Here is a 26,790-nt window from a genome sequence, read left to right as displayed (position 1 = left end):
AGAGAATACATGTTCTTACATGCTCCTCCGCCCTCGTTAATGCAGCCACATGTACAGGTTGTCAGCTGGTGGGAGTCCATTAAAAGGCACAGTAAAGGCCCACTCCTCTCAGATAGCAGAGGATGCCTTTTTAATGCTGCTCCTGAGTGATGAGTGGAGAGGAGTTGCACAGATAAAGCAGCTTGTGATGAGAGAAAAATGTCAGTGGGATAGTGGTGGAGTCGTGAGTGTGTGCGGGGCGATGACAGATCTGGCAGTGAATTCCCAGTGGGTTGTATTTTTCCCATCAGAACTGTGCCTCTGCCTACAGCCCATGCTGTGCCATGGAGATGACAGTGCAATTTAGCAAAGCCCGTCCAAAAAAGACAGGGTTTTCAGAAACAACCATTGTTTTAATTATTACTTTATAGCTGGGGATTTTATATCCATCACAGGATGTTCAAATTTAAGACCAGACATGTACAAAGCAGGATTCATCTGAGGCTTAACGAATGAAGATATCTCCTCCCATCCTGTGCTCTCTGGACTATAAAGAAGGTGACAGATAAGAGAGGAATGTGACTGATGTGAAGCTACTGAAGTCGTCTAAAAGCCTCATTATTTTAATATGGTGGTATTCTTTTCACTATTTCAGCCACAGACATTCCTTCTTTTGGAAAGAGAGTATAAAAAAAAAAAAAGGTCTTTCATCTCTCTTCCAAATGCAGAACAAGCAGGATCCATGGGGATGATTTACCAGGGATTGAACAGGTGACACACTTTTCATTAAGACAGGAGACATCGCTCCGGGGAGCCAATCAGTCGACAGTGACTTCCTGTGTGTCAAACATTAGAAGCTGTTATCCACCACCTCCCTCCCTTTTTAACTTTCATTGCCAGTGGAAGGAGTCCACCACACTGCACAGATTTGTCTCCACAGAGCTCATCACTAAGGGAGAGGCATTTGTGACTGACAGTTCAATAGATGTTGGAGACATTTCAGCTGCACCTATTGTTAACGTGCTGAGTTAAAGAATTGGTAAAATGTGACATTTTAAATGGCAGCCGGGAAGCTGGGCTAATTCTCTAGTTCTCTAGTAGCCACGGCTTTTGGGTTGTTTGAGGGTTTAATTTAAAGAAAGGGTTTTTTTTTTGCCCTCACACACTTGTGGTGCTATGTAGATAGCATTTGATTTATTGCCGTAGGCTTTCTGTCTTCAATTCAGCACATTCATCCAACCATTACCATTATTCATGGCAGGGGACATCTCACTGAGCTGTAGACTGAGGACCTCACAGTGTTTTTTTTTTTTTGTTTATTTCCACAGAGAGGGTAAAGGTAGGGTTTTTAGATTCTTTAAAGGAAAATCTTCTCTTCAGAAAGCATGAGAATGAGGGACTCCCAGGATGTTCTAAGTTGGCCTTTCACCACCCACCATAACGGTGACAGTAAAAATTGACCTGTGAGCATCTTTGTGGAATGCAGAGAGGACACAGGATGTTACTCTAATCTTTCCTTGGATACATAATCGGTTTGCAGGCGTCAGTCATGAACAAGTTCCATTCCTGAGTTGACTGTAGTTTTTCCTTAAGAATTACATACGTATCAGGATTCTGCATTTAGCTGTTCAAGTATCTTGAAACTTATAAATTTTCCAGTTTAATACATTATTTATTCTACTGTGTGAACACACCGCATCTAAAAATCCAATGAATCTGGAGGCTTGGCAGAAAGAGAAATACTTAATACTCATGTAAGACTGTGTTCCTTTATAATGACTAATATTCAACCTCTATTCATGCATCTATAGCATTGAAAAGCATACTGACAGATAAGTAGCCATGTCCATTACATGTAATGTGTTTAAAATAAAACTAGATATTTTTATTTCTTGTGCTATAACAAAGAACAGAATATAATAGAATTATTCCTTTATTGGTCCCTTGTGGGGAAATTCTTCCTCTGCATTTGATGCATCCATTTGTTCACTGTGGTGTGTACACTTGGAACAGTGGGCTGCCACTTGGATAGCGCCCGGGGAGCAACTTGGGTGCTAGGATCCTTGCTCAAGGCACCTCAAGGCCCATTACAATATAAATTAGAAGTTATATCTGGAATTACTAATTGATGACTCTTGTGTTTAAATCCAGAATTTCAGTCTAGGCTCAAAAGTCTGGTTAACTCTGCCCAGAATAAGCCAAGAACCCCAGGTACAAAAAAGACCTGACTTATACCTGACTGATAACTGTTGACACTGTAATGTCCCAGGCAAACTGAGTGCAAATTTAAATAACTGAAATGTAGTTACGTTACAACAGCCGATGTTCAGCTGGGGTAGGCTGGTTTTAACTGGTAGTTGCAGAGCGAAAGTTGTGCATTGCTACAACCCAGTCACAATCAGTGTTTGGAATAACGCCGTTTAAAAGAACGGCGTTAGGTAACGACGTTATTTTTTCAGTAACGGGGTAATCTAATTAATTACTTTTCCCGTCGTTACAACGCCGTTAACGTTACTGGACGTTAAATGCGGTGCGTTACTATGCATTGAATGAATATGTGTAATCCGAACACACCCCTGGCTCACCGCTCGTGAGGAGGTGGGTTAATAACGAGGTAAGCGATTATGATTGGCTAAGGCAGAGTCATGTTTCATGGTAGCCAATCAGAGCCAGTGGTTTTACACACATGCCAGCACACGCGCCACACACACACACAACAGCTAAACAGAGATTCGATGAAGCAGCAGAGATGGCGAGTCAGGAGCAATCCGATGAAAAGTTGGCATTTTCAAGGTGGAGATATAAGCGCTACTAAAATAAATAAAAAAATTCATCGTGGTCAAAGGGAGGAACGTGCATGTAAGCAACTCTAATTTAATGAAGCGTCACACAACGACACGCATCTACAAAGCTTGTGGCAAAAAACACCGATACCTCCACCACAGATGATAGCTCGCCGTCTAAACCCTATCGAAATATAAATATTATATATATAAAATATATATATAATATATATATAAAAAATAAATATAAAAAATATATATATAAATATCGAAAGTTATGTACATACACCTGTCTGTTCTACCAATTTCAACTGACTTGTGAAAACTGCTCAAAAAAATCCAAATTCTTTGACATATAGCAACTTTTTTTTTTTTAACAGTAACGCAAATAGTTACTTTCCCTGGTAACGAGTTACTTTTATTGTAGAGTAATTCAGTTACTAACTCAGTTACTTTTTGGAATAAGTAGTGAGTAACTATAACGAATTACTTTTTTAAAGTAACGTTCCCAACACTGGTCACAATAAATACAATGTTGATGGAAAAGTTATCAACCCCTGCCTGAAAAGACTTAAAGTCACTCATAATCTGGATTGCACTTTTTATTTTACTGAAAGAACTCAGTGGTAGTCCTAACAATAGGAAAAATAGAGACAAGGTTCTGAGTTAATAGTGCAGACTTTATAAAGAAATGTTCCTTATAAAGAAATAATTGAACAATTCAAAATAAAATACGCAGAAAATATATAGTAACAGTTAACTGAATAAATAACTCCTGGATAAATCTCTGTGTACACTGAAACACCTTGTTGTAAAGTGACTGTATTAATCATGTCACCACTGTGCCAAACCACCCGAGTACAACAGCGATAGCTGGAATTTGCTTGGCTTTGCTCAAATAATTAAAAATATGTTTAAAAATTCTACACATTTGTCATCCACCTGAGCTTTTGCCGTTAATAACTAAGTCAGTAATTATGCTGTATTCTTTACATACTGCTTCAAACTTCTGATTTTGAGATTTTCTGTAACGTCTGGGAGGAAGGCGTTGCTAAAAAGAAGGACTGCACCAGTCCTGCGTTCCCTCTATTTATTTCTCATTAATTCTACTTCATTAACAACCTGCTAGCAAGCGGTTAGCTCAACAGAATGATGTAACGTTATGAAAGGCATTATCAAAGCTGTGGAAATAAGTGATGTGATTGTAGTTTACAATGAGTCATCAATGGAGTTACGGAGTGGACAAGCATGTGGTACTGTGAATGCAATTAAATAGGCTGTGTTCTTATTACTGGATATGGTTTGACGAGAAGGGACAGTTCATACTACCACCTTTCCCCAACCCTCTAGAGGTATCAATCCCATCAGATGGTTTTGGTCTTAATAGTTTCTTTTAAATGAATGCGGAAAAAGTCCTTGCTGACTTTCTTTCTATGGACTGTCCGCAGTACCAGTGCTGTTGAAATTTTGAATTTAACTTTTCAATGCTGTGCAGGCAAATCTCTAAGTCTGTAAACCCAGACCAATTAAACCAAACCCTTAATATTCTCTGATAAACGACGAAGCCAAACACTCTTTTACAACAAACATCAGATAACCGATAAAGCCTTCATAAATAACCTCAATGCCTTACAATATAGATAAACACAGACCTCCTGTTTCTGTAGATCTTGAAATGTGAGAGAATTGCAAACAAGAGCTGTATGCACTGACGTCTCTTTACGGATTTGTGCTTTAGAATAATCCAACAGGAGCTGAGTTCAAGCAGAATCAATAACTCAGCCTTTGTTAGGTGGATGGTACCAGTGTGCGCGTGTGTGTGCGTGTTTGCTAGATAGACATTCAATCTGTGCAGATCAGACAGTGAAACCATAAGCCCAACTTCACTTCTAGAATACAATCAAAGGAGCATTACACAGTACTCACGCGAGCACACTTACAACTTCAAAAAACATGTCTGGCACAGGGACAAATGAGAAAAAGAACACCCTTTGGAGTTTAAAATGGACTTTCCCTTGGTTTTTGAGCTGTCAGCTCCCTAGAAATCTGGTTCTGATGTGAAGCTAGAATGACATGAAAAAATAACTGCTTTAGGGATAGAAGATGGAGGAATACAAGTCTGAGACAACCTGTTGCTTCTTTAAAGTTGCAGACTGCTGGGTAATTTTATTCTTGGTAAATCTGCTTCTTTACATTATATTTTTTATATAACATTGTAAAGTCCAGGTAATTGCAACTTGGGTCTTTAAAGGCTGGGAACTTAACAAAACTACACAAAAGACTCTAATAAGACACACAAATTGATGCTTGGACATGTTGTAGAGAAACCAAAGGCTTGTCCAGATAATAAAAATAAACACAGGAAATAGAAGTTTACATTCATCATTCCTATTAAATTTCCCCATTCCCGATTTATAAGTTAAACTAAACTTGATAATGGTCTGATTGTGTTTGACTTTTCTTTAACATCCATGTTGTTTCCTTACAATAACTAAGAACCGTAAGTGCACTGTAAAAGTAGTAAGCTACAGGACTGGACTCTTTCCCTGGTACAAACATATGAACTTTATCTGAAAGACCTTTCTGTCAATGAATACAGATAATATCACATTCTGAATGACCCATGATCACATCTGGAGGTGATTTGACTTGTACCGCAGTCTGACAGGTGTAAATGTCATCTCACCATTTTATATTACTTGTGTAATAGAGAAAAGGGCACCTCTCCCTGCTGTTTAATCATAGCATGCGTATCATGCCGTCTGAGAATATAGCTTATATTTTTTTGCGCAATAATAAAAATTTTATAAAATTAAAGGAACATCGGTACAGTTGACGCACATTCTAAAGAAACTTTTAAAGGGCCACTACTACTTTACTCCCTCTTTTTTTGCACCTCCTTGCTGAGCTAACAAGTCTCGGCTCCAGCACATACACTAGAATTTGCTGTGGGTGGTGAATGTCACTTTACTGAAACCAGAGCAGTTGTATGCAAAGCACTAATAGCCAGACCAAAAGTGGCGAGACTACCAGAAGATCAATGCATCCAGCATGAGATTTGTGTCTCAGGTTGAACGGAGATGAACAGGCGAGAGAGTGACACTGCACCATATCAACTCCACTGCAAAACAATCTGTACCAAGGAGCGATACCACTCCAGTCTGCAGATATGCTGGACCCTGGGGTTTGCATCTTTGTGGAGAGATATTCATACTTCAGCAAGATAATGAGGCCAAGCTCACCTCACTAAGGAGTGGAGATGGCAAATGGTTTTATAATTACACAACCTACCGGTACTCAAAGCGCTTTACAGTCACAAAGACACTTCCACCCATTCGTTCACACAAGCACACACATTCACATACCAGTACCAGGCTCTGGGAGTGACTTAGGGTTCAGTGTCTTGCTCAGGGACAATGCGGCATGTGGTCCATGCACCGGCAGATCGAACTGCTAAGCTTCTGCTGTCCTTTGTTGACATCCTGCTCTACCTACTGAACCGCTTTCTTAATTTGTGAAGCTCTTGAAGATTGAGAATGAGTCATCACAAAAGGCTCTTAAGGCTCCTTTAAAGTACTGCTGTGACCTACGCACATAGCCTACGCCAGTGCGAACCTTTTATACTTGTGCAATGGTCAGTCTGGCTCACTCTGTAACAACGCCACCCGAATGCTAGTCGGCGCTGTGTCTTGCCATCTGGGTTAATTCCTGCTTCACTTTCAACAATGGCGACTGAAACTTTCGCTGAACTTTCCCGAAGACAAGTCATACAAATATCTATCTCCAAACCTCCTCAATTAACCTTTCCTCGATGTGTTCCATCCTTATTGATCCAAAACAATCAATTCGAAAATTCGAAAATATGCTTCTACCAAGCCGACCAATCACAGTTCTTGCGGTCTACGTTGGAGGTGCTCGTCAGGCTATGGCGTCAGGATCTGCGTGGAGGTATAAACTGCGCATTAGAATTATTATCAGATCATGCTGGGATAACATGGGTTATCAGATTTGAACAAACTTGCGGAGCCTGTGCACTGCTGACATTAAAGCAAAAATAAACGCATGTGTGATATAATTACTACGGTTAGCAAGGACAAAATCCCACAGCAGGACAGTACAATAATATTGTAGTAAAATGAATGAACTCTTGCAATAGTATGCAATTCATTGTTATTCCACCTGTAGAATGGAGTGAGCATAAATCTAATGAGTGAAAACTTACACTATAATGCAGGCAACAGAGAGAAGAAAGAAGAAAAATCAGTTGTCAGTTGTTGTATATCTTGTGTCAATTGGATCTGCTCATATTCAGTATTCTGCAGAATAGCCAGGTGAGCGATGTGAAAGTTTCTCAGATATACTTTAAGAAGTCAGAACTTTTCCCCTAGGTTGTGCTCAGAGCAGAGACCGACAGTCAGAGAGGAGGAGAGATGTGGAGACAGATGTGGACAGGTAGAGACACGGATTAAGAAGAGAAAGATGATAAACTTAGATTGAACTTAGATCACGTTTCGCCTCCAGATCCTGGAGCCGCTACGCTTCTCTGAGGATGATTAAGTGTTTGGGTGGTCTGCTGGTGCCACCATTTATTTTTTATTTTTTTTCTCTTTATCGTTGTCATCAGTGTTATACTCTGATCTGGCCTGGAGGGTTGTGTACAACTGTGAAAAAAAATACGTCGCATCAAGATCACGAGTAGGACTGCAGCGCTTGTTGTTTGTTTTTTTTGTTTTTTTAACTTTCAACAAATCTTTAAATACAATTTTTGTTTTAGCTGTCACAGGGGAGACGTGACACGCGTCAAAGAGTGTAGACTGGAATTGCACTCGAGCCACTACAGTGAAGGCTATAGCCTCAGTTTATCAACCAGGTGAGCTGCAGGACAGTTTGTCAACGACGCAATTTATGGACATACCTGGAAATCAAAGAACTTTACGGACTTTACATGACCTTCTCTGCTTACATATTTTCAACTCCTAAGTGAGGAGTGTGGCAAACAAGGTAACTGGCATGTGCAAAAGCAGCCGATCCAAACTAAACAGACTGGCCATCAAAATTGTGTTCAATCTGTATCCACAACCTGTGGCCATCGTGAAGAATAGATGATGACGAACATACTTGTTCTGAATACCCAGAGCACAAAGTCAACAACCACTAAAGGTAATAAGCAGGTATCTCCATGAGCCATCACATTAATTCAGGCTTTTGATGTAGAACTAAATGAAAAATGTCTCAACATGTTTGTTTTCCTCCTTCTGCATCCACCTAAACGCTGTCCAGCTCTCTGCAGTGAGGAAATGATGTTTCCTCTGAGTTGGTGGCATGTCTGAGTTTTGCACAAAACAAGTTGGAGTAATGGCAGCCGCTGAGGATAATGAAAAAACACCAAATAAGGGTAGCCACATTACTCCACTGATATTAGTGGAAATGGTTTGGTTCTGCAATATCCAACGTGGACCAGGCTACCGTTGTAGTTTATTAGAACCAAGAGTGGGAGTATAAAAAACTAGTAGAAACAAAACATAAAGTGGAACTAGAGAAATGTGAGTGTCTATGAGAGTCTGATGCTAGCTCCCTATCCAGCCCTAAAAGCAACTAAAAAGCACCAAACTCTAGGTGCCATATATTTTGCAGGGTCACCCCGTATTACAAGACAGGGCTCAGATGGTAGGAAGTTACAGAAGGCCCTTTCTTTTCTTACTACTTACTCCTACTTAAGCAGTCTCTTCAGCCACGGGGATCCATGCATTTCTACTGTGCTGCACGACGTTGCTGACTCGCCAGAAATTGAAGACAAAGTTTTTATTTATTTCTTCTATGAAGCTGAGGAAAGCAAAGACCTGTTATCATAAACAATGTAAGCTGCTAAGGGTGAGGTACAAATCAGGTCCTCTCCCCAGTCAAAGTGCAGCTCTACCTCTAAATCAAATAAATATCCATGATATAAAGCAGAAGGGAGACTAAAAGTGGCCTCAGTATTGAGTAGCCATCATTCTTTCACACAGGAACTGATGCATTGCTGTACTCTAAGCCTTGATGTATCACCGGCTCTGTCGATGAACTTGTGAGAATGGATTCTTCTGAACTCTGATGGCTGACCTCACTGCCGTAGCATATTAAACTATCCTGTTGGTCTGTGGTGAGACTCTTTCTGCTAGCGTGCCTCAACATGCTTTGAACCAAAGACAGTTGGAAAAAGTGGGTTGATGGGAGGGGCCTCTGTGGATCAGGCTTGTTCCAGAGCATCCCACAGATACTTGATCAGTTTGGGATCTAGTGAATTTAGAGGCCAGGTCAACACCTTGTGATGTTCATGTTTTGTTTTTTTTGTTGTTGTTCCTAAAGCGTTTTCGTGTGTGTGCCTGTGTCAGACTGCATCCTGCTGGGGATGACTGCTCCATCAAGGAGTGTCATTGCTATGGGGTGGGGGTGCCTGGTCTGGTCTAGGTGAGTGGTACATGTCTAAGTAACATCCACATGAATGCCAGGTCCGAAAGTTTCCCAGCAGAACATTGAATTGTCACAAGATGGTCAATGTTATTTACTTCTCCCGTCAGTGGTTTTAATGTTGTGGCTGATTGGTGTATTGGTTCTCAGGCTGATATAAACTACACTAGTACCTCTACCTTATGTGATATAAAGGCAGACAATGAAGACATTGTCTTGGGTCGGGGCTGTTTTTTTTTTTTTTTGGCTGCAACAAACAGAGAGGTTGCCATGTCTTATCAAATCAGGAAAGGCTCACGCTTCACAGCCATCAGCCATCAGAGAGGGATAAGCTGCTCCTTCAAGCATTCTGCAGCCGTCCAAAAATATGCGTCACTGCGATCTTATAACCCGCAAGCTTGCCATCAGAGCAGCAACAGAGATAGAGAGAGTCGAGTCTAAAACAAACAGCAGCTGCCAGGACAGAAAATGAGCAGCCAATTAGAGCTTCGGCTATGCCATTAAGCTTCAGTAGTTTGACATGACCGAATTTATTTTGTCATCAGTGTCTTTTTTTGGTGACAAGACGGTCATCTGTATTGCCTGCAAGCAAAGTCTGAGTGCTGCTTCGCTACACAAGGAATGTTCCAGTATACTCAATAACTGAACTAACTGAATGAATGCCATCCAGGAGAGGAGGTCTGAAAATGTGTCTTGTTATAATATTATGAAACAGGCTTTTACGACCCAGTTTTATCTTTCGTCACAATAAAAGAAGACTGTATGAATACAGAATATGTTCAGAATGGCACTGAGCCACACAACATCTTACTGGAAGCCACTGCGTTGCAGAAGAATTTTTTCTGTACTTCATGACGTACACAGATCAGCCACAACATTAAAACCACTGACAAGAGAAGTAAATAACATTGACCCTCTTGTGCGACAGTACAATGTTCTGCTGGCATTCGTGTGGATGTTACTTAAACATGAACCATCCAACTAGACCAGACCAGGCACCCCCACCCCATAGCAATGACACTCCTTGATGGCAGCAGCCATCCCCAGCAGGATGCAGCCTGACACAGGCACACACACACAAAAATGGTTTAGGAACAACTCAAAAAAACATAAAGAACAGCACAAGGTGTTGAACTGGCCTCCAAATTCACTAGATCCCAAACTAATCAAGCATCTGTGAGATGCACTGGAACAAGCTTGTTCCACAGAGGGCCCTCTCCTCAACCCATAGGACCCAAAGGCCCCCACTAACAACATCCTGTTGCCAGACACCACAGGACACCCTGAGGAAGGTAAATGTCCATTCTCTGTTGAGTCAAAACAGTTTTGGAGGCACAAGGGAGACACGATATTAGGAAGGTGGTCATAATGTTATGCCTGTTTGGTGTATAATATATTTTACTGATAAGTCCATTCTTTAATTGTGCATATACTAAGAACGTGATCATGCAAAGAGACATTTCTGAATTTTAGCAGCACAAACCTCGTTCATATGAAGTGAAAAACAGAAAAATGCACAAAGTCCTGATGTAGCCAGGTCTGTACATGGATGGGTCAGAGTCAGTTATGAATGGTGTGTGTATGTGTGTGGTTCAGAGGGTCAACCCACAGACAATGTGTTGATTCTCATCACCATCACCGATGCCAGGGGGAGAGACTAAACTTATCACAGATGAGGCTTGAAGACAGTTCCTTGAAGGAAAGTCCCTCAAGCAGGTGTGTGTTTGTGCCTCTTTTTCCTACTCTGTGTGTATTAAGAGAAGGGCCTAGACTGGGAGGAGGGGAGAGGTAGATAGATTGTGAGGTGTGGGCTTTTTCTCAGGCCTCCTGCCTTGCACAGACAGGAATGCTGCTCGTAAAGGAAACCAGGTGAGACACTACTCCTGGAGAACAAAACAAGCTGAGAGGAAAGTAGCTGAGCATCACATCACACCTTTTTTTTTTTTTTTTTTAATCTTTATTCTGCTTCAGTAAACTCCCACTCTTAATCCATGATATGTTGCAGCAGGACTACTCATTGTGTAGATCCACCAAAATAAACATTTAAATATAAACTAAAATCGGTGCCCGCTAGAGGACGACCTCAATTGCTTTCTTTTGTTTTATATGTTACACTTAGTTCACGCATGGTTCTTCCATTCTTGCAACCACGACCCTTTATCTATAAATCTACATTTGCTGCGAATTCAAACCGAATGGACATAGAGGCAACAACATTTTCTTCAAACTATTTCTCTAAGCATCACTGCCTACTGATATTTCAAAGCCAATTTACTTTTATTTTTCCACCAATAAAGAATCTTTTGAAATTGTGTTTTATATTTCGAAGGCCTTTTATATTTGAGTGAGAGCAGAGGACAGTTATATTATGAAGCGCTTAATGTGTCACATTTCTCTTGTAAGGTCATATAAAGCTTTATACACCCACACATCATTAACACATCTGACTGGTCAACAGAGAATGCTAAATCTGATTTATTTGGCAAATTTGGATCAAAGGATATTGTCCTCTATTTTAGACTGTGCAGGAAATTCGACCCACGGGAGCAGATTTGTGTTTGTGGAGGTGATCTGCTTTTATGATCTGTGAACTGCGTAATTTTCTCAAACCCAAACATCACATGCACACATTTCTTGTTACACCGCCAAGAAGGATTGTGCTGTTTTTTTCGATTACTCACACCTCCGCATTTGTGACGGTTTTCCATTAATGGGTAAAATAAAACTCCAACAAATGTGAAATTCAATCATTCTGATGGAATAACAAGGACGTGCATTTTCATCTTAGGAATACTGTGGCATTTGGACCTAATGCCAAATGCATTTTCATCAGGAACCTGCTCACCGCATTATTGTTTTAATCTGTTTCGTCCCCCCCCCCCCCCCTCTGTGGGGCAGTTTAAAAATCATTTGCACATGTTAGGTCCGTTAAAAGCATTCCTTAATGGAAATTTTTAAAAATTTTTATTTCTAAACTTGATGTTATTCAGATTGGATACAATTGCAGTCCTAACTGCCTTTATCTTTAGTTGTTTGGATTTTTTAAATTCTCCTTCCTAAATTTATTTCTTGTTTGAATACAATGTCATTATGTTCTTTCTATTCTTCCAATTTTGAGTTTTTTTCTTAAAGATAGGGGAGTGGATGGGTGGCTGTTGTGCTCAAACATGTCAGGCCCTTCGAATGAGATGAAATGAGCATGTTGAGCACACTCACACACATTTTTGCATGGCTTTGTGAGGACATTCATTGACATAATACATTCCCTAGCCTCTTACCCTAACCATCTCAAATAAAGGCCTAACCCTAACCCTTAAGGCTCATTTAAAGTACTGCAGGAAGTAGACGGCGTAACTTATTCATGTAGCCTGTAAAAACGCCATCCAAATGCTAGTCACTGCTGTGTCTTTTCTGCCAGTTGGGTTCATTTTTGTTTCTACTTCCTGCTTCACTTTCAACAATGGTGACTGACTGAAAGTTTCGCCGAAATTTTGCCAAAGACAAATCACACAAATGTTTGTGGCCTTTCCTCGATGTGTTATATCTTTATTGATCCAAAACAATCAATTCGAAAACTGCAGAGATGGACAGGCAGCCGGAAATACGCTACTACCAATCAGACCGATCACAGCTCTTGCGGTCTGTGTTGGTGTGACGTGTAGTTACATTTCCAGGGAGGTGCACGTCAGGCTATGGTGTTAGGGTCTGCGTATGGGCAAATTGACACAGAGGTATAGACGTGCATTACTTTAATCTTAATTCTAACCTAATTATAGCCTTTACCCTAAAGCCAAGTCTTAACCCTCAAACAGTCTCGTAAAGAAGTGAGGATCGGCCACATTTATATACCGTATAGTACTTAAATAAAGTCAAATGTTGCTTAAAAGAGAACTATCCTTTACTGCGTTACCTTTCATTACTTCTGATCATATAAAGAATACGTAACTGCTGCCATCTGTCAGAGGAATGTCTTTTTGCAGAGACAGCATCAGCTCATTGGAAACTTTACAACAGCAAGGAGAAAGATGTTTTTCAGTCTTCTCACACACTGCAGCAATGATGTTGTTGTTTTATGGTTATTGTTTTATTTTGCCTTATTTCAGCATTTAATGGTTATCATGAGAATGAAGGACAGTCATCCACCCTTCATTCTCATACATTATTAGAGAGCAAATTGTACTGTTTTATTGCATCCCATAGTGCACAAACACTGTGTGACAGAACAATAACTTGGGGTTATCTGCACCAATCAGGTTACAGATTCTCTCTCTCTCCCTCCCTCTCGCTCTCTCTTTATCTTCTTTGCTATGGCCTAGAAACACAATTGCCATGACAGCTGCATCTAAATTGCCTTCAGATTATAGTAAAGAGCTGCATGCCTAAAAGGAAGTTTTAATGTTAAAGCTTTCAACACTACTTCACTAATCCTGGTGCAGACTGTTATTACTACTGGTAAATATGGTACTGTGAACGGCATTTCACTCCGTATGAATAAATGTAGCCAAAATTACATTTATATAACAACATCTATAGTATTTAATGAGAAAAACACCCATGGTTGTATAATTGTGAAGCCTCCTCCGACATTCCTTCTGGTGTTGTGCCACAATAATTCACTCTGCATTTTCAACACATGTGACAACCGGCGCCTAATTATTTCCCTTTAGTTATGTAGGCCATAATAAATCTACTGGTTATGCTAACATTTTTGCATGCTTTAATGTGAAGGCATGAGTACACTTTTGTTGTGAAAAAGCTTAAACATTGGCAAATAGACCTATTGGAGTTAACCTGAAGAAGAGCCACTTGGATGAATGGTGAAACATCCCTGGTCCCTTTGCCTTTGTTTTAGTTACGACAAAGGAACTAAACCGAGGCCATGCTGTCAATAAATTAAATAAACTGAGAGCGATAGTACCTGGGCATCAGGTAGGGACACGTCCACGATGACTGGCTGGCCGTGGGGCTCCCCATTCTGTAGCCTGGAGTAGACCAGCTGGTACCCTCTGATCTGACCATGCTGCTTCACGGGCAGGGGAGGCTTCCAGGTCACCCTGAGGGCAGTGGAGTTCAGGGCTTCTGCCTCAACCTTCCTGGGAGGAGCTCCAGGCACTGGAAGAAACAGCAAAGCACACAACTTTTACTTAGATCTTTTAGGAAATTGTTGTTTTGTTTTTGTTTTTTTGTCTTCAGTTATTAGTATTCAGTTATTACTTATTAGTATCTGTCAACTGTAAGGTGAGATTTAGTTCCTGAAAGTATTGTTTAGTATAGTCCTTTTTATAAAAATAGTCATTTTAACCCACATCAGCTATGATGTATATAATGCAGATATCATAGTGATATATTTCCCATTGTGTTTTTATTAAGTGTATTTATTGGAACTCACAGGTTTGGCCTCAATTGTTGAGGCCAATTGAGGGAAGCATTTTATCTTTATGACAGCCATGGGGAAACCTTTGAGCAAGTTTTGATAAAATCCTAGGTCCTTGAAAATCTAAAGATGTCAAAACAGAACAATCAGTCCTAAAATGTATGTATTCCAGCGGCACATCCCATAACATAGAGTAGTTATAATTTAGGTGAAAGTTACTCTCTAGCTTGTCAGGTTATAGGCGAAAACATCAAAGCTTGTCACCTGGAGCCCCAAGAGACTGCTATAAGTGCAAGGCTTAGAGCTCACACTTTGTTCTTTGTAGTCTATCGAAATGAGCTCACGGAGATTCTTCAAGGATGCTAGGTCAGCTTCGGCGGGTAGGTGTGAATTAATGCAAAAGCAGATACACGGTGAGGGAAGTGCCGAAGCAATAAGCGCTTGTGTTAAAGTACTCACCCGAAACAGCAGGCAAAGAGACACTGTGCAACTTGGTGTCAGCATGATACGCTTTAGACTAATTAGAATCGTTTAACCTTTTAGAAAATCAGCATGCTCTCAGAATCAAGCTTCAAGCAATGGGGGCAAAGGCAAACATCAAATAACAGCAAAGCTGCAGCATGTGTAGTGTTTAAGATCAAAAGAACCATGTAACAGACGTTTTAAGCCAGTCTACTGACATGGATTAAAATCAGCATTAGTCATCAGAAAATATTAGCATCTTCTAGAGGATCAGTACTTCGATTGGTGCCTTAAGACATTTACACTCTCAACAGAAAAGAACATCAATAATAGATGATTCAGTAAAACCCGGAATTATGTTTAATGACGGCAAACAATGAATAATGAAAAGTATTGTGCGGAGGAAGAAATACTCTGCTCATGGTAAACAGACTACGGTCAATAGGTGGGGTACCAACTAAAAACTTGAACATGAATGGAATTTTTATGACTTGCTACAAGCTCCATGACAACCCCACCCTCAGCACCCTTACTGTCACTACATATAGACACAGTACATGCAAGCGTGATTGCAATTTGAATATCGGTGTGGACACACTCTGAACCAACCCAGAAGCCATTTTTCTGTGTCACATTAAAGTGACAGGGGGACGTATTTGTGCTCCTTTTAGCAGTGTTTATCTCAGGCAGCAGAATGTGCTCATGATGTCGAGCAGAACGTTAGTGCCACAGCTGATCCATGCAAGTCACCCCATCTGTCGTAGCGGAAGGACGGACGGTAGCTAGTTTCAGCTTCAGTGGCGGATGTTAGCCGCAAATCAAGCGAACCGATGTGACCTCAGCGTCTACCTGTTAAGTTTTAACAAAAGTCCTCTTGTCTGCTTGAGTTTCCTTGGTGAAGTTTGTAAGATTTGATAGAGCTGACTCCAACGTAAAAGCATCATTAACGTAGACGTCATTTTATCGGTCATTAATTCTCACTCTAATGTGGCTTACATTTTTCATGCTGGTTTTAAACTTGTAAGGCCACCCTGACTGACAGCATGAAGCCTGATCATGTGTCTGTGGGTGGTGTGGATTCTCTGCAGCAGCTGTCAGCCACTAACTGCCTCCCTTATATCCCTCTCCCTGTGCGTAGTATGTGTGCTCACTTCCTTCTGCATACAAAGGCTTAAAGAAATCCACAACCTGAATGACCTCAGCATGCTGCTGTCATCTATTTGCATTTACTCAAATCTTTAGCCCCCTGCTTCTACTTCTCGTGTAATCATACACCGATCAGGCATAACATTATGACCACTGACAGGAGAAGTGAATAGCATCTTGTGACAATTCAATGTATTGCTGGGAAACTTTTGGACCTGGCATTTATGTGGATGTTACTTAGACATCTACCACCCATCTAGACCAGACCGGGAACCCCCACCCCATAGCAATGACACTCCTTGATGGCAGCAGCCATCCCCAGTAAAATGCACACACAAAAACGGTTTAGTAACAACTCAAAAAAAAAAGAAAAAAGAAAAACAGCACAGGCTGTTGAACCGGCCTCCAAATTCACACCTGAACCACAGAGGTCCCTCCCCTCAACCCATAGGACCCAAAGGCCCCCACTAACAACATTCTGGTGGAACACACCACAGGACACCCTCAGAAGGCCCATGTCCATTCTCTGATGAGTCACAACTGTTTTGAGGCACAAGGGAGACCTACACAATATTAGGAAGGTGGTCATAATGTTATGCCTGATCAGTGTCAGTCACATTTGATTTGATCACATTTCCACAACTTCATTATCATCTCTGCTAAGTGAAACGAGCAGTTTTGGGATGGATAACAATGCAGTGTATTTATATATTGTTACACTGACTGACGGGCCTCCCCTCTCCTTGCACTAATCTGGGCCTACACATGTTGGTTGTCTAACATGTGTTCTCTATAGGTTCTCTATTTCAAATGATTACAGTATTTCATTGTCTTTGTTGACAAACGCAGTAGTAAAAATGTGGTTGTGACGACCAGCTCTACAAACCACAGCCGACAGCGCTATCAACATGAGAGCTAACCTAAAATTCCTGGTTACCTCCAAAGACGAGCCGGAGAGATATTTCGGCACCACGTCACCGAAGCAGAGCAGAGGGAGAGCACAGAGAAAGCCGCGTACGCTTTGTATGGAGAAGAGACAGATGCCGAAGAAACCCACTGATCAATGAGACCTCAAAGTCAAATGGGGTGCAGAGAGATGGAAAGAGATGAAAAGAGTGCGAGATTAAAATTCAGTGGGTGTACAGAGGAATGTGTGGTGAGAGAAGCTGAGACAGAGAAAGAGAATGGGGAGACAGCGAGTGGAGAGTGTTAGTGATTTGGTGTGAGGAATGAAACGCTGCTCTGGACACAATTTGGATTTATTTTAGGTTAAACTCTTAAAACAACACTGTAGGGTTTAAGTAGGGCTACTGTAAATGGTCAAACTGTAGTTTTTTTGGGAGTTAAGTGCAGCAACTGTATGGCAACAGGTGAGCACAGGGATTAAGTGTGACTTCATCATAGCCAAGTTGCCAGGTTTTGTGTTATCGTGCCTGCACTGACACCAAAACCACAACCTGTTCTCAATGACTATATCTGGCAGTCTGTGCCTGTAGCATCAGAGAAAATTGTTTGACCTGTTATGAAATCTGTGTTTAGATTAATCAGCAAGCTTAGGGACTGTTGGGAAGTAGCTTCTGACTCCAGCTCTGAACTATACACACAGAAATGCCAGTGATGCTGTGTGAACATCTCACTAAAAAATGAGACAAGGGCAGAACGAAGGAATTGTATATGATCATCTCCACATCTAAGGTCTACACAGTGTTTCGGAGTAGGAAAGAAAACACAACTTAAATTTATCTCCATATTCCTGGAAGTCTGAAATTAACTTATTTCTCAGGACCTCCCTGAAAAAAATTCACATCCTTCCACATTAAACTATGTCAGTCTTCTATCATATAAATAAAGAAACGGCGGACAGATTTTCTTTTGGAGTCACAGCATCCATCACTCTGGCCTGTTTCCCTTAAACTAACCCAACAGACGAGCGATTTAAACACTAATAAGAGCACGGAGCAATCAAATGAAGCCAGACATCCGTACGACTAATATAATTAAGAATACAGTGACAGGAAGGAGTCAGGAAGCTGTCAAAGGCACAGCTGCAGGTCATTTGAAAGCAGTCAAAGAGACATGAGCCAGTCAGTACAGGGAGATTTAACAGACAGGGGTTCCACACTATGCTGCCATTTTTTTTCCCTCTAAGCCTCTGTGATGCAGTCCAGGACTTCTACTTTGATATCCTCGAGTGGCTCCGGAAAATCCTTTTGGCCGTAATGCTGCTGTCTTTCTTACGTTCTCCTTCTAATTAGTCTTCAGCGGTGACAATATCTGAATCTAAGTGTTCATTTAGCTCCTGCTCCTGCTTTCTGACTGAAGACAGAATAATATACCATTTGAAAATGTCCAGATGTCTTCAGGGCCTATCGCTCATGTCATTGTACCGGGAAAATAGACAGGCAGAGGGCAGTTGAAATAGGAAGGAGCTACTATCTACAGGAAGAATGAGAGGGTTAGTATTTGTAAAGAGGCCCTTGTTCCCAAACACCATCAACATACCATCTTCCTTGGTTCTGATTCGTGCTGGAGTGCTCTCCGGGCTGGGCCCAACATCAGTGTTAGCCCTCACCCACACCAAATACTCTGTCCACTTCTCCAAGTCCTCAAGCACGAAGCTGGTGACGTCGGGACCAATCCCTGACACCTGGTGGCGCTTCAAGTCCTCTCCCGACAGGGCTTGGTAGGCTAGCGAGTAGCGCACTATCTCTCCATGGCAGGTGCCCGCGGGCGGTGGCACCCAACTCACCTTGATGCTTGTTGAGCTGAGGCTGAGCAAGCGCACATCCTGGGGAGGGGCTGAAGGGGCTGAGGGGAAGAGGGAGGGTAATGGTGAAGCTGGGTGGATAATGGGTGACAAAGCAACTCACTGTCTGGACTGCTGAGATAAAATGTTGAAAAGAAAAAGACACATATTCAAGTTGGGGTTGAGAGTGTAAACCACCATGCTTATGTCCTAAACTGTTTTTTTTTTTCTTTTTTTTTCTTTTTTCAATGACAGCATCTACTTATTTATTCTTATTATTACTTATTTATTATATCACCTTATATTAATTGTTGTTTTTACTTTCAGGACGTGTGACTTCCTGATACAGTAAAAAGCTAACATGGATGGTTGTGAGCAGAGACTCAGGACTGGACACTGGACACTGGAGACATCTCACTTCTGTTACATTTTAGTTTTAAAAACACATTTTAAAAAGTCAGTGCTTAAGCCCAATACTGACTTTTTCTAATATATTACCAAGAACAGAGTTTTTCACTAATCTTCAGTAGATAATTTTAATAAATTTTAACATTTTAACTTCATGTCATGTTTTTATCAGTAAAGTTTCTGAGAACAATATCATTACAATAATAAATAAGTAAATTAAACCCCTGGACATAAATACTAAATAATATTGAAATAGATCAGAAATATCCTAATATAAAAATGTCCTCACTATATTTTTAACGGTTAAATGACTCTAAACTTTCTACAAACAATACCGATAATCACAAGTACATAAATATAATTTAATTTTGTGGTTAATTGTTTATTGGATTTAATTTACCAATGCAATAAATAACCTTAGTCTCAAATTTAAATGACAACAGTCCAGAGGGCTGACAAAAAAAAAAAAAAAAGACAAGAGTGATAGTCTTACCAGCTGAAAAAAAATAAATAAAACAGATGAACAAAACAGATGAATGCATGTGTGCACAAGGATACACAACAGAAGAACACAACCGAACACAAACACTCACGGGCACGAACAACAAATACAGCAGGAAAAAAACGCGTCGTGATAATAATGGAGCGGGCGGAAGAGACAACACGGGGGACTGATGTCGAGCTTGCCTGTGGTTTAGCAGCCTCAGCAGAGCGTGTGGACCCAGAAGAGAACTGTTTGAACTGGGTTGGAGGCTGCCGTTCTCCTGCCGCAGAAGCGTTCATGGCCGGTTGAGAGAAATGCACGAGAACAGACGTAATTCCCTCACACATACAAGAAAGTAGGGGTATGTGGCTTATAGAGACAGTGAATTAGGATTTGGAAAGAAAAAGTTAACCTACAGGAAAGTGCACAAGAGTGCCTAACCTGATCTATAGGAAAACAAACCCATAGATTAATCTCTATCTGTAACAATCTTATCTATCTTATCTGTTTCCCTTTTTTGTCTTTTACCCCAAAAAGTGTACAGCAAGTTTGAACAATTGTTTGACTTTGCTATGTGATTTTGCTCTAAATTAATACCGATCCTGGGTACTGAGTGGGGATTCTGTCTGCACTTCAGGTTGATGCAAGCTGATGAGAAAGAGTATTCTTCTGTGTATGCCAACATCTACTTATAGATATAATTCATCTGGAAATGAAGTGTGGCCTAGTGAGTGAATAAGATAATAATAATGGATTACACAGAAATTGTAAATACATTTCATTACAGTAGACGCTTATCTGACAACGCTGTAACTAGATATAAGGAGTTAATTCCTTCATTATTTACCTCAGTGTCATGTGGCTATGATGTGGACGACAGCAACCATAATTTAACTCCTACACAAATAGATTATTTTGTTGATGGCCATGCAGCATCAGTTAGTACAATTCTAAACTCAGTTGCCCCGGAGAAAGGTCATGAATCGCAGGAGGCTAGCTCCCTGGTATAATTTGGCATTCCACTAATTCTGAAGAAGCTCGCATAGCCTGGAAAGATAGTTTAACAACTTATAAAAAAGCTCTCAGTAGTATTAGAACAGCATATTATTCATCATTAATAGAAGAAAACAACAACAGCCCCAGATTTCTTTTCAGCACCGTAGCCAGGCTGACAAAGAGCCACAGCCACAGCTCTGTTGAGCCATGTATTCATTTAGCCCTCAGTAGTAATGACTTCATGAGCTTCTTTACTAATAAAAGTGTAGGCATTACAGAAAAAATTCAAGGCATTTTTCTGACAGCTGTCAAAGATGTAAGTACAGTGGCATTAGAGACTTCTGGATCTTTCTGAGCTCACTTCAACAATTACAGCATCGAAACCATCAACTTGTCTTCTACATCCCATCCCAACTAAACTGCTCAAGGCGTTTATTCCATTAATTAACACCTCCATATTAAACCAGATAAATCTCTCTTTATTAACAGGATATGTGCCTCAGTGTTTTAAGATTGCTGTAATTAAACCTTTACTCTAGACCCAGATATTTTAGCCAACTATAGACCAAAGTTCAACCTTCCTTTTATTTCTAAAATTCGAGAAAAGGCTGTTGCTAATCAGTTGTGTGACTATTTAAACAGGAATGGTTTGTTTGAAGAGTTTCAGTCAGGGTCAAGATTCAGTCAAGATTAAAGGAACTGCATTAGACTGGTTTGAATCCTATCTGTCAGACTGATTCCAGTTTTTCCATGTCAACAATGATTCTGTTATTTATACAAAAGTGTTAAAAGGCAACGGTCAAAAGGTGACTGGGCCTTTCTTTGTGGAGTTCTTCACTTTTCCCCCGTAGTAGTTACACTACAACCAGCAGTTGACGTTTAGCCTATTTCCTTCATGCCCAATTTGAATAACCTGCTTTTCTTTGTTTGCTCCAGGTGCAGCCCACTCTCCAGTCTTTTTTGCCAGCCACCTCCTCCTGATCTTTTTTTTGTCTATTTGGAACTTCCCTCGAGCTTTGTTTTCATTAAAGTCCTGTCCTTGAGCCTGAACTTTTGAGTCTGGGTTCTTTCCTGCGAGTTGCCCACACTACAACACAAAAGTAAGTTATGGAGTTCCTCAGGGTTCTGTGCTAGGTCCAATACTCTTCACATTATACATGCTTCCCTTAAACTTCCATTGCTATGCAGATGACACCCAGCTATGAAAACAGATGGAACGAATCAGCGGGTTATGCTCCAAGCAAGACATAAAGGCTTGGATGACCTGTAATTTTCTACTTCTAAATAGAAGTCATTTGGCCCTAGACATCTCAGAGATGCATAATCTAATCATATTTGATGAATGAATGAATCATGATGAGGATATATTTGATGAGGATATGTCCTTTAATTCGCACATAAAGCAAGTAACCAGGACTGCCTTCTTTCACCTGCGTAATATCGTCAAAATTAGGAACATCCTGTCTCAGAGTGATGCTGAAAAACTAGTTCATACATTTGAGTCTTCCAGGCTGGATTACTGTAATTCATTACTGTCTGGCTGTCCAAATAGCTCTTTAAAAAGCCTCTAATTGATTCAAAATGCCGCGGCAAGAGCATTGACAGGAATTAGCAAGAGAGATCATATGACACCAGTTTTAGCTTCTCGTCATTGGCTTCCTTTAAAATCTAGAATAAAATTTAAAATCCTCCTCCTTACATATAAGGCCCTTAAAGGCCTAGCTCCACCATATCTTAATGAACTCATTATACCATATTATCCCAACAGATCACTTTGATCTCAAAGTGAAGCCTTACTTCTGGTTCCAAGAATTTCAAAAAGTAGAATGGGAGGTTGATCCTTCATCTCTCAGGCTCCTCTCCTGTGTAATCAGTCCCCAATTTGGGTACGGGAAGCAGACACCCTCTCTGCTTTTATGGTCAGGCTTAAGATTTTAATTTTTTATCAAGCTTATAGTTAGGGCTGGACTGAACCATCCCTTATATATGCTGCAATAGGCCTAGGCAGCTGGGGGTCGATGCACTGAGCACATGTCCTCTTCTCTCGTCTCTCTCGCACTAAGCTCCCATCCTATCATTTGTTTTCTCTATCGTCAATCGTCTAATAACTTATCTAATTTTTTCTTTATTAGTAGTCATGCTATCCTGTGCTACTACTGTATAGCATGTTAACTGCTGTGTGCCTCTCCTCCTCCTCCTCCTCCTGTTTCCTGTGGAGCTGCATACTACATCTATTATCATGGTCTCATCAATCTGCCCAGTCTTCATGGCCTCCTGCAGTTATCCACTCCTCCCTGAATGAACAATTCTCCAACCTGCCTATGATTCCTCTTACATTCTCAAACATGTCAAACATCATCAGCTATATCTATTTCTATCATCATCAGATTCTACATGTACGCTTGTAGTCAGATGTATGTATCTATGACAGATGAATGTTTATCTCGTTCCTCCTGCTGTTCTTTCTATCTCTAGCCGGCTGGCCTTAGGCAGATGGGTCCCTCCATCTGAGCTGGGTTCTGCTCAAGGTTTCTTCCTGTTAAAAAGGAGTTTTTCCCTTGCCACCGTCGCCTTCAGGCTTGCTCTGGGGGTTTCAGGCTGGGTTTCAGATCGGCTTTTGTAAAGTGTTTTGAAAGAGTTTGTATCGTTATTGATGCTATATAACTAAATCTGAATTGAACTGAACATTGAAAACCAAATTAAACCTTCCTCATATCATTCTGGTACACTAATCAGCAATGGGTTATTACTACTAGAGGACACTTACTCCACAATATTGAAAAACAGACAAGCCACACAGAGGTGAGATTGGGTTTCCACTGGAAGATTCTATATATTTTACACAGCATTTCATATATATATATATTTTATATATAGGACTTGAAAAGTACCCTCAGAAGAGGGGATACATGCACTAACAACAATCTCTACGGGAACCATCACTGAGACCAATAAGTGATACACAGTACAGCAACAGTAATCCTTGAAATGCTTGGATACAAGATGGGCTCAAAACATAACAAGCAGCACCCACCATGGAAGATACGGTTAGAGGCCAAGATAAGGGAAACACGGAGAGAAGCTAGCTAGCTAGCAGAGCTACGGAAAGGCAACATGGTGAATAAAGGGGCACCCAGGAAGTACAACAAGCTCTCCATACTTGAGGCACTCGAAACTGCCAAACAAAGACTAACAGCCCTGGCCACCCGGTTGAAGAGATACACCAAGGAGGCAGAATCCAGGAGAATAAACAAGCTGTTCTCCACTGAACCAGCCAAGGTGTATTCTTAGTAGCAGGGAAATAACAACCAGTCAGACCCACCAAGAGCTTTACAGATCTGTTGTGCTTCTGTAGGGGCACTCACTAGCCCATCGTCAACTGTTTTCAACAAATGATGCTGCAACTGGGTATTCGGACTTATACCGCTGCACTAGATATTTGAGACCGAAGTTAGCACACCGCGGAGAGGAGGCAGCGCCAAAGAGATGAACGGGATACAGGACATGTCAACAGGAATGAAGTCACGATTGTACGCTTGTGGTAGCTCCAAGTGTTTTCCATGATAGAAACTTTGGGCTCGCAATTCACATACACCATGACTAGGTATCTACGGCAGTCATTGTACTGAGTTTCCACTGCAAAGGTCGAGTTGTGACATTCAGCTCTTTGATGAGACTTTCCAAGACAAAGGAAGAATCACTCTGTGTGACAAGGAGAGCATATGTGAGAATTTTCCTTTGAGGTTCTTTGTCAGATGACACAAATACTGGGACAATGCTGGAAGTGGCTGAGGCATTACGAATAAGTGTATGAGATGCATCATCTGATCTGGAGCTAAACAAGAAGGGAGAGGCAATGGGATTACAGGCTATATGAGCCTCCTTTTGCACAAATTTGGTAAAGCATTCAAAGCTTGGATACTCTCCAGATTTATCAAGTTCTTCCACGACAGTTCTGCTTCATTTGCACACAATCCAGTCAGGCAACTTCTTTAACAGCTTATGGTTTTCTTCACTGTCATTCAGAATGGCAAATCCTTTAACATGACACACAGCCTCTGCACAGTGTGACGGCCACCTGCCACTAGGGCCTGTTTTGTGTTTTCCCCTTGTCTTGTCTTGTCTGTTTCCGCAGGCTCCCTAAGTGGGCGGGTCTAATTTTGGGCAACTGGGAGCACCTGGCCAGTCTCCCTGAGCTTATAAAATCTGGCAGTCACGATCCTCACGCTCTCTCATCTTCAACCTGGATTCCTCCAGCTTGGGTTTTGGTTCTGTTGGCTTCGGCCTATTTGTTTTATGTTAGCACCTTCCAAAATACACATACACTATCATGCATCCATCAACAGACACACTGATCCTCACACTCAAATCTCATTAATTCTTATGGGTTTTCTTTGGTTTGTTTAAATAAATCAGTTGACCTTTATGTTGAACCGCGTTTCTTTGTTTTTTGTCATGGCTTACAAGCCAGGTCGTGACAACAGCTTTTCAAGAAGTCAGAAAAGTCAAGCGCAAGAGAGTCATGTGGCATGTCCAAAGTCATGTGGACCTATCTTGTGGCCATTTCATCAGCTTATCCTGAAAGGCTTTCTGGACAACAAATGGATTGCCATATCTATCCTATAACACCTTCATAAGCATCTTCAAGCTCCGACTGAAGAATCCCTGTACAGCCTTACGTGCCTCACCAGCAAGGTAACTTTTCAGATACAGCATTTTCTCACTAGCGGGGATAGGTTGACGGTCAATCAGTTGTGGATGACGTCTTAAAGTCAACAAACTTCAATGGATCACCGGCAAATGTGGTAGACTCAGGAACAGAAAGGCAATTTAAAGTAAGTGAGCTCGCAATGGCTTCAGCAAAAATGGCTGCTGTGGCTGCTGGGCCCTGAGAAGCGTCATGTCATTGGGATGTAACTATTGTACCTAGTTGTTCATTTAAATTCATGGCAGAATACATTGTGATAACAGGTACTGGATTGTTACACTCAACAGCAGCATCACCCTCAATTTGATTATATGTTCGAACACAGACTGCAGCCACTTTAACATCCATTTCTGCTTGCATCAATTTTACCCTTGTTTTTTTCTTCCTCCAATTTCTGGTCAACTTCCACTTGCCTTTGTTTTAATTCTACCATCATTTGTGACTAATGGAGTTTCCATTTACTTTCCAGTTTGCTAAGTTTGACTTGCTGAGCTTGTATCTCCTGCATAGACTTTGCTTGCTCCAATTTGGTTGCAAGTTCTGCTTCTGCATCTGCTCTCTTACTTGAGGTTTTTCTCAGCAAGAACACTCTCTGTGTTTGTGCCGCCAAAGACAGATACATAATCATCAAGATCCAAAGTTATCCACACTCTTTCCTTCTCAGTTTCAGGATTAAAAGACTTCTGGTCTAAGCCTGCATCCAGTCGTCTACTCACAAGGTCACAGATTTCTGTAGTCACCGTATTTCAAGGATCTATTTTCCTTACAAAATCAGCAGTATTAAGACGATTTCGTTGAAGTGGCTCATAATTTTGATTTACACGATCATATCCTCTTTGCATTTGCTTGTTTATATTGTCCAAATCCTCCTTCAGACGGAATTTCTTAAGCTTTGTCCTAGATTCTTTGGCTATCTTCTTCCAGGATTCATAAGCCTTCAAAAATGCCTTTAAATGCCTTTTAGCTTCCTCTTTGCGCATTTGTTTACCTTTTTCTGTGAGCCGTCTGTTCCGTTCTCTTTATCTCGTGAAGATTCTTCTATAGGACTACGACCCTAGTCTTTCTCAACTGTGGAGTTTCTCTTTTCTACTCATTCATTCATTCATTCATTCATTCATCTTTTGTAACCGTTTGTTCCTGTGAAATGTCGCGGCCGGGCTGGAGCCTATCCCAGCTGTCATCGGACGAGAGGCGGCGTACACCCTGGACAGGTCACCAGTCTATCTCAGGGCTTACACAGAGAGACAGACAACCATT

At 41.0% G+C, this 26,790-nt stretch overlaps 1 protein-coding gene across 1 annotated transcript in view; it reads right to left on the bottom strand.

Moving 5' to 3' along the window:
- ptprfa (protein tyrosine phosphatase receptor type Fa) overlaps positions 1-26,790 on the bottom strand; it is a 176,288-nt gene that overhangs the window by 52,784 nt on the left and 96,714 nt on the right. The window contains exons 11-12 of the mRNA XM_084548704.1: positions 18,694-18,999; positions 14,128-14,321 (exon numbers count right to left, since the gene is read on the bottom strand). Of these exons, the coding sequence (XP_084404830.1) occupies positions 14,128-14,321; positions 18,694-18,999 (500 nt within the window). The remainder of the gene's footprint in view (positions 1-14,127; positions 14,322-18,693; positions 19,000-26,790) is intronic.

This window comes from Chelon labrosus, assembly GCF_963514085.1.
Source record: "Chelon labrosus genome assembly, chromosome: 7".
NCBI lineage: Eukaryota > Metazoa > Chordata > Actinopteri > Mugiliformes > Mugilidae > Chelon > Chelon labrosus.
Note: the sequence above shows the minus strand (reverse complement) of the source record. Positions and strands in the feature narration are given on the sequence as shown.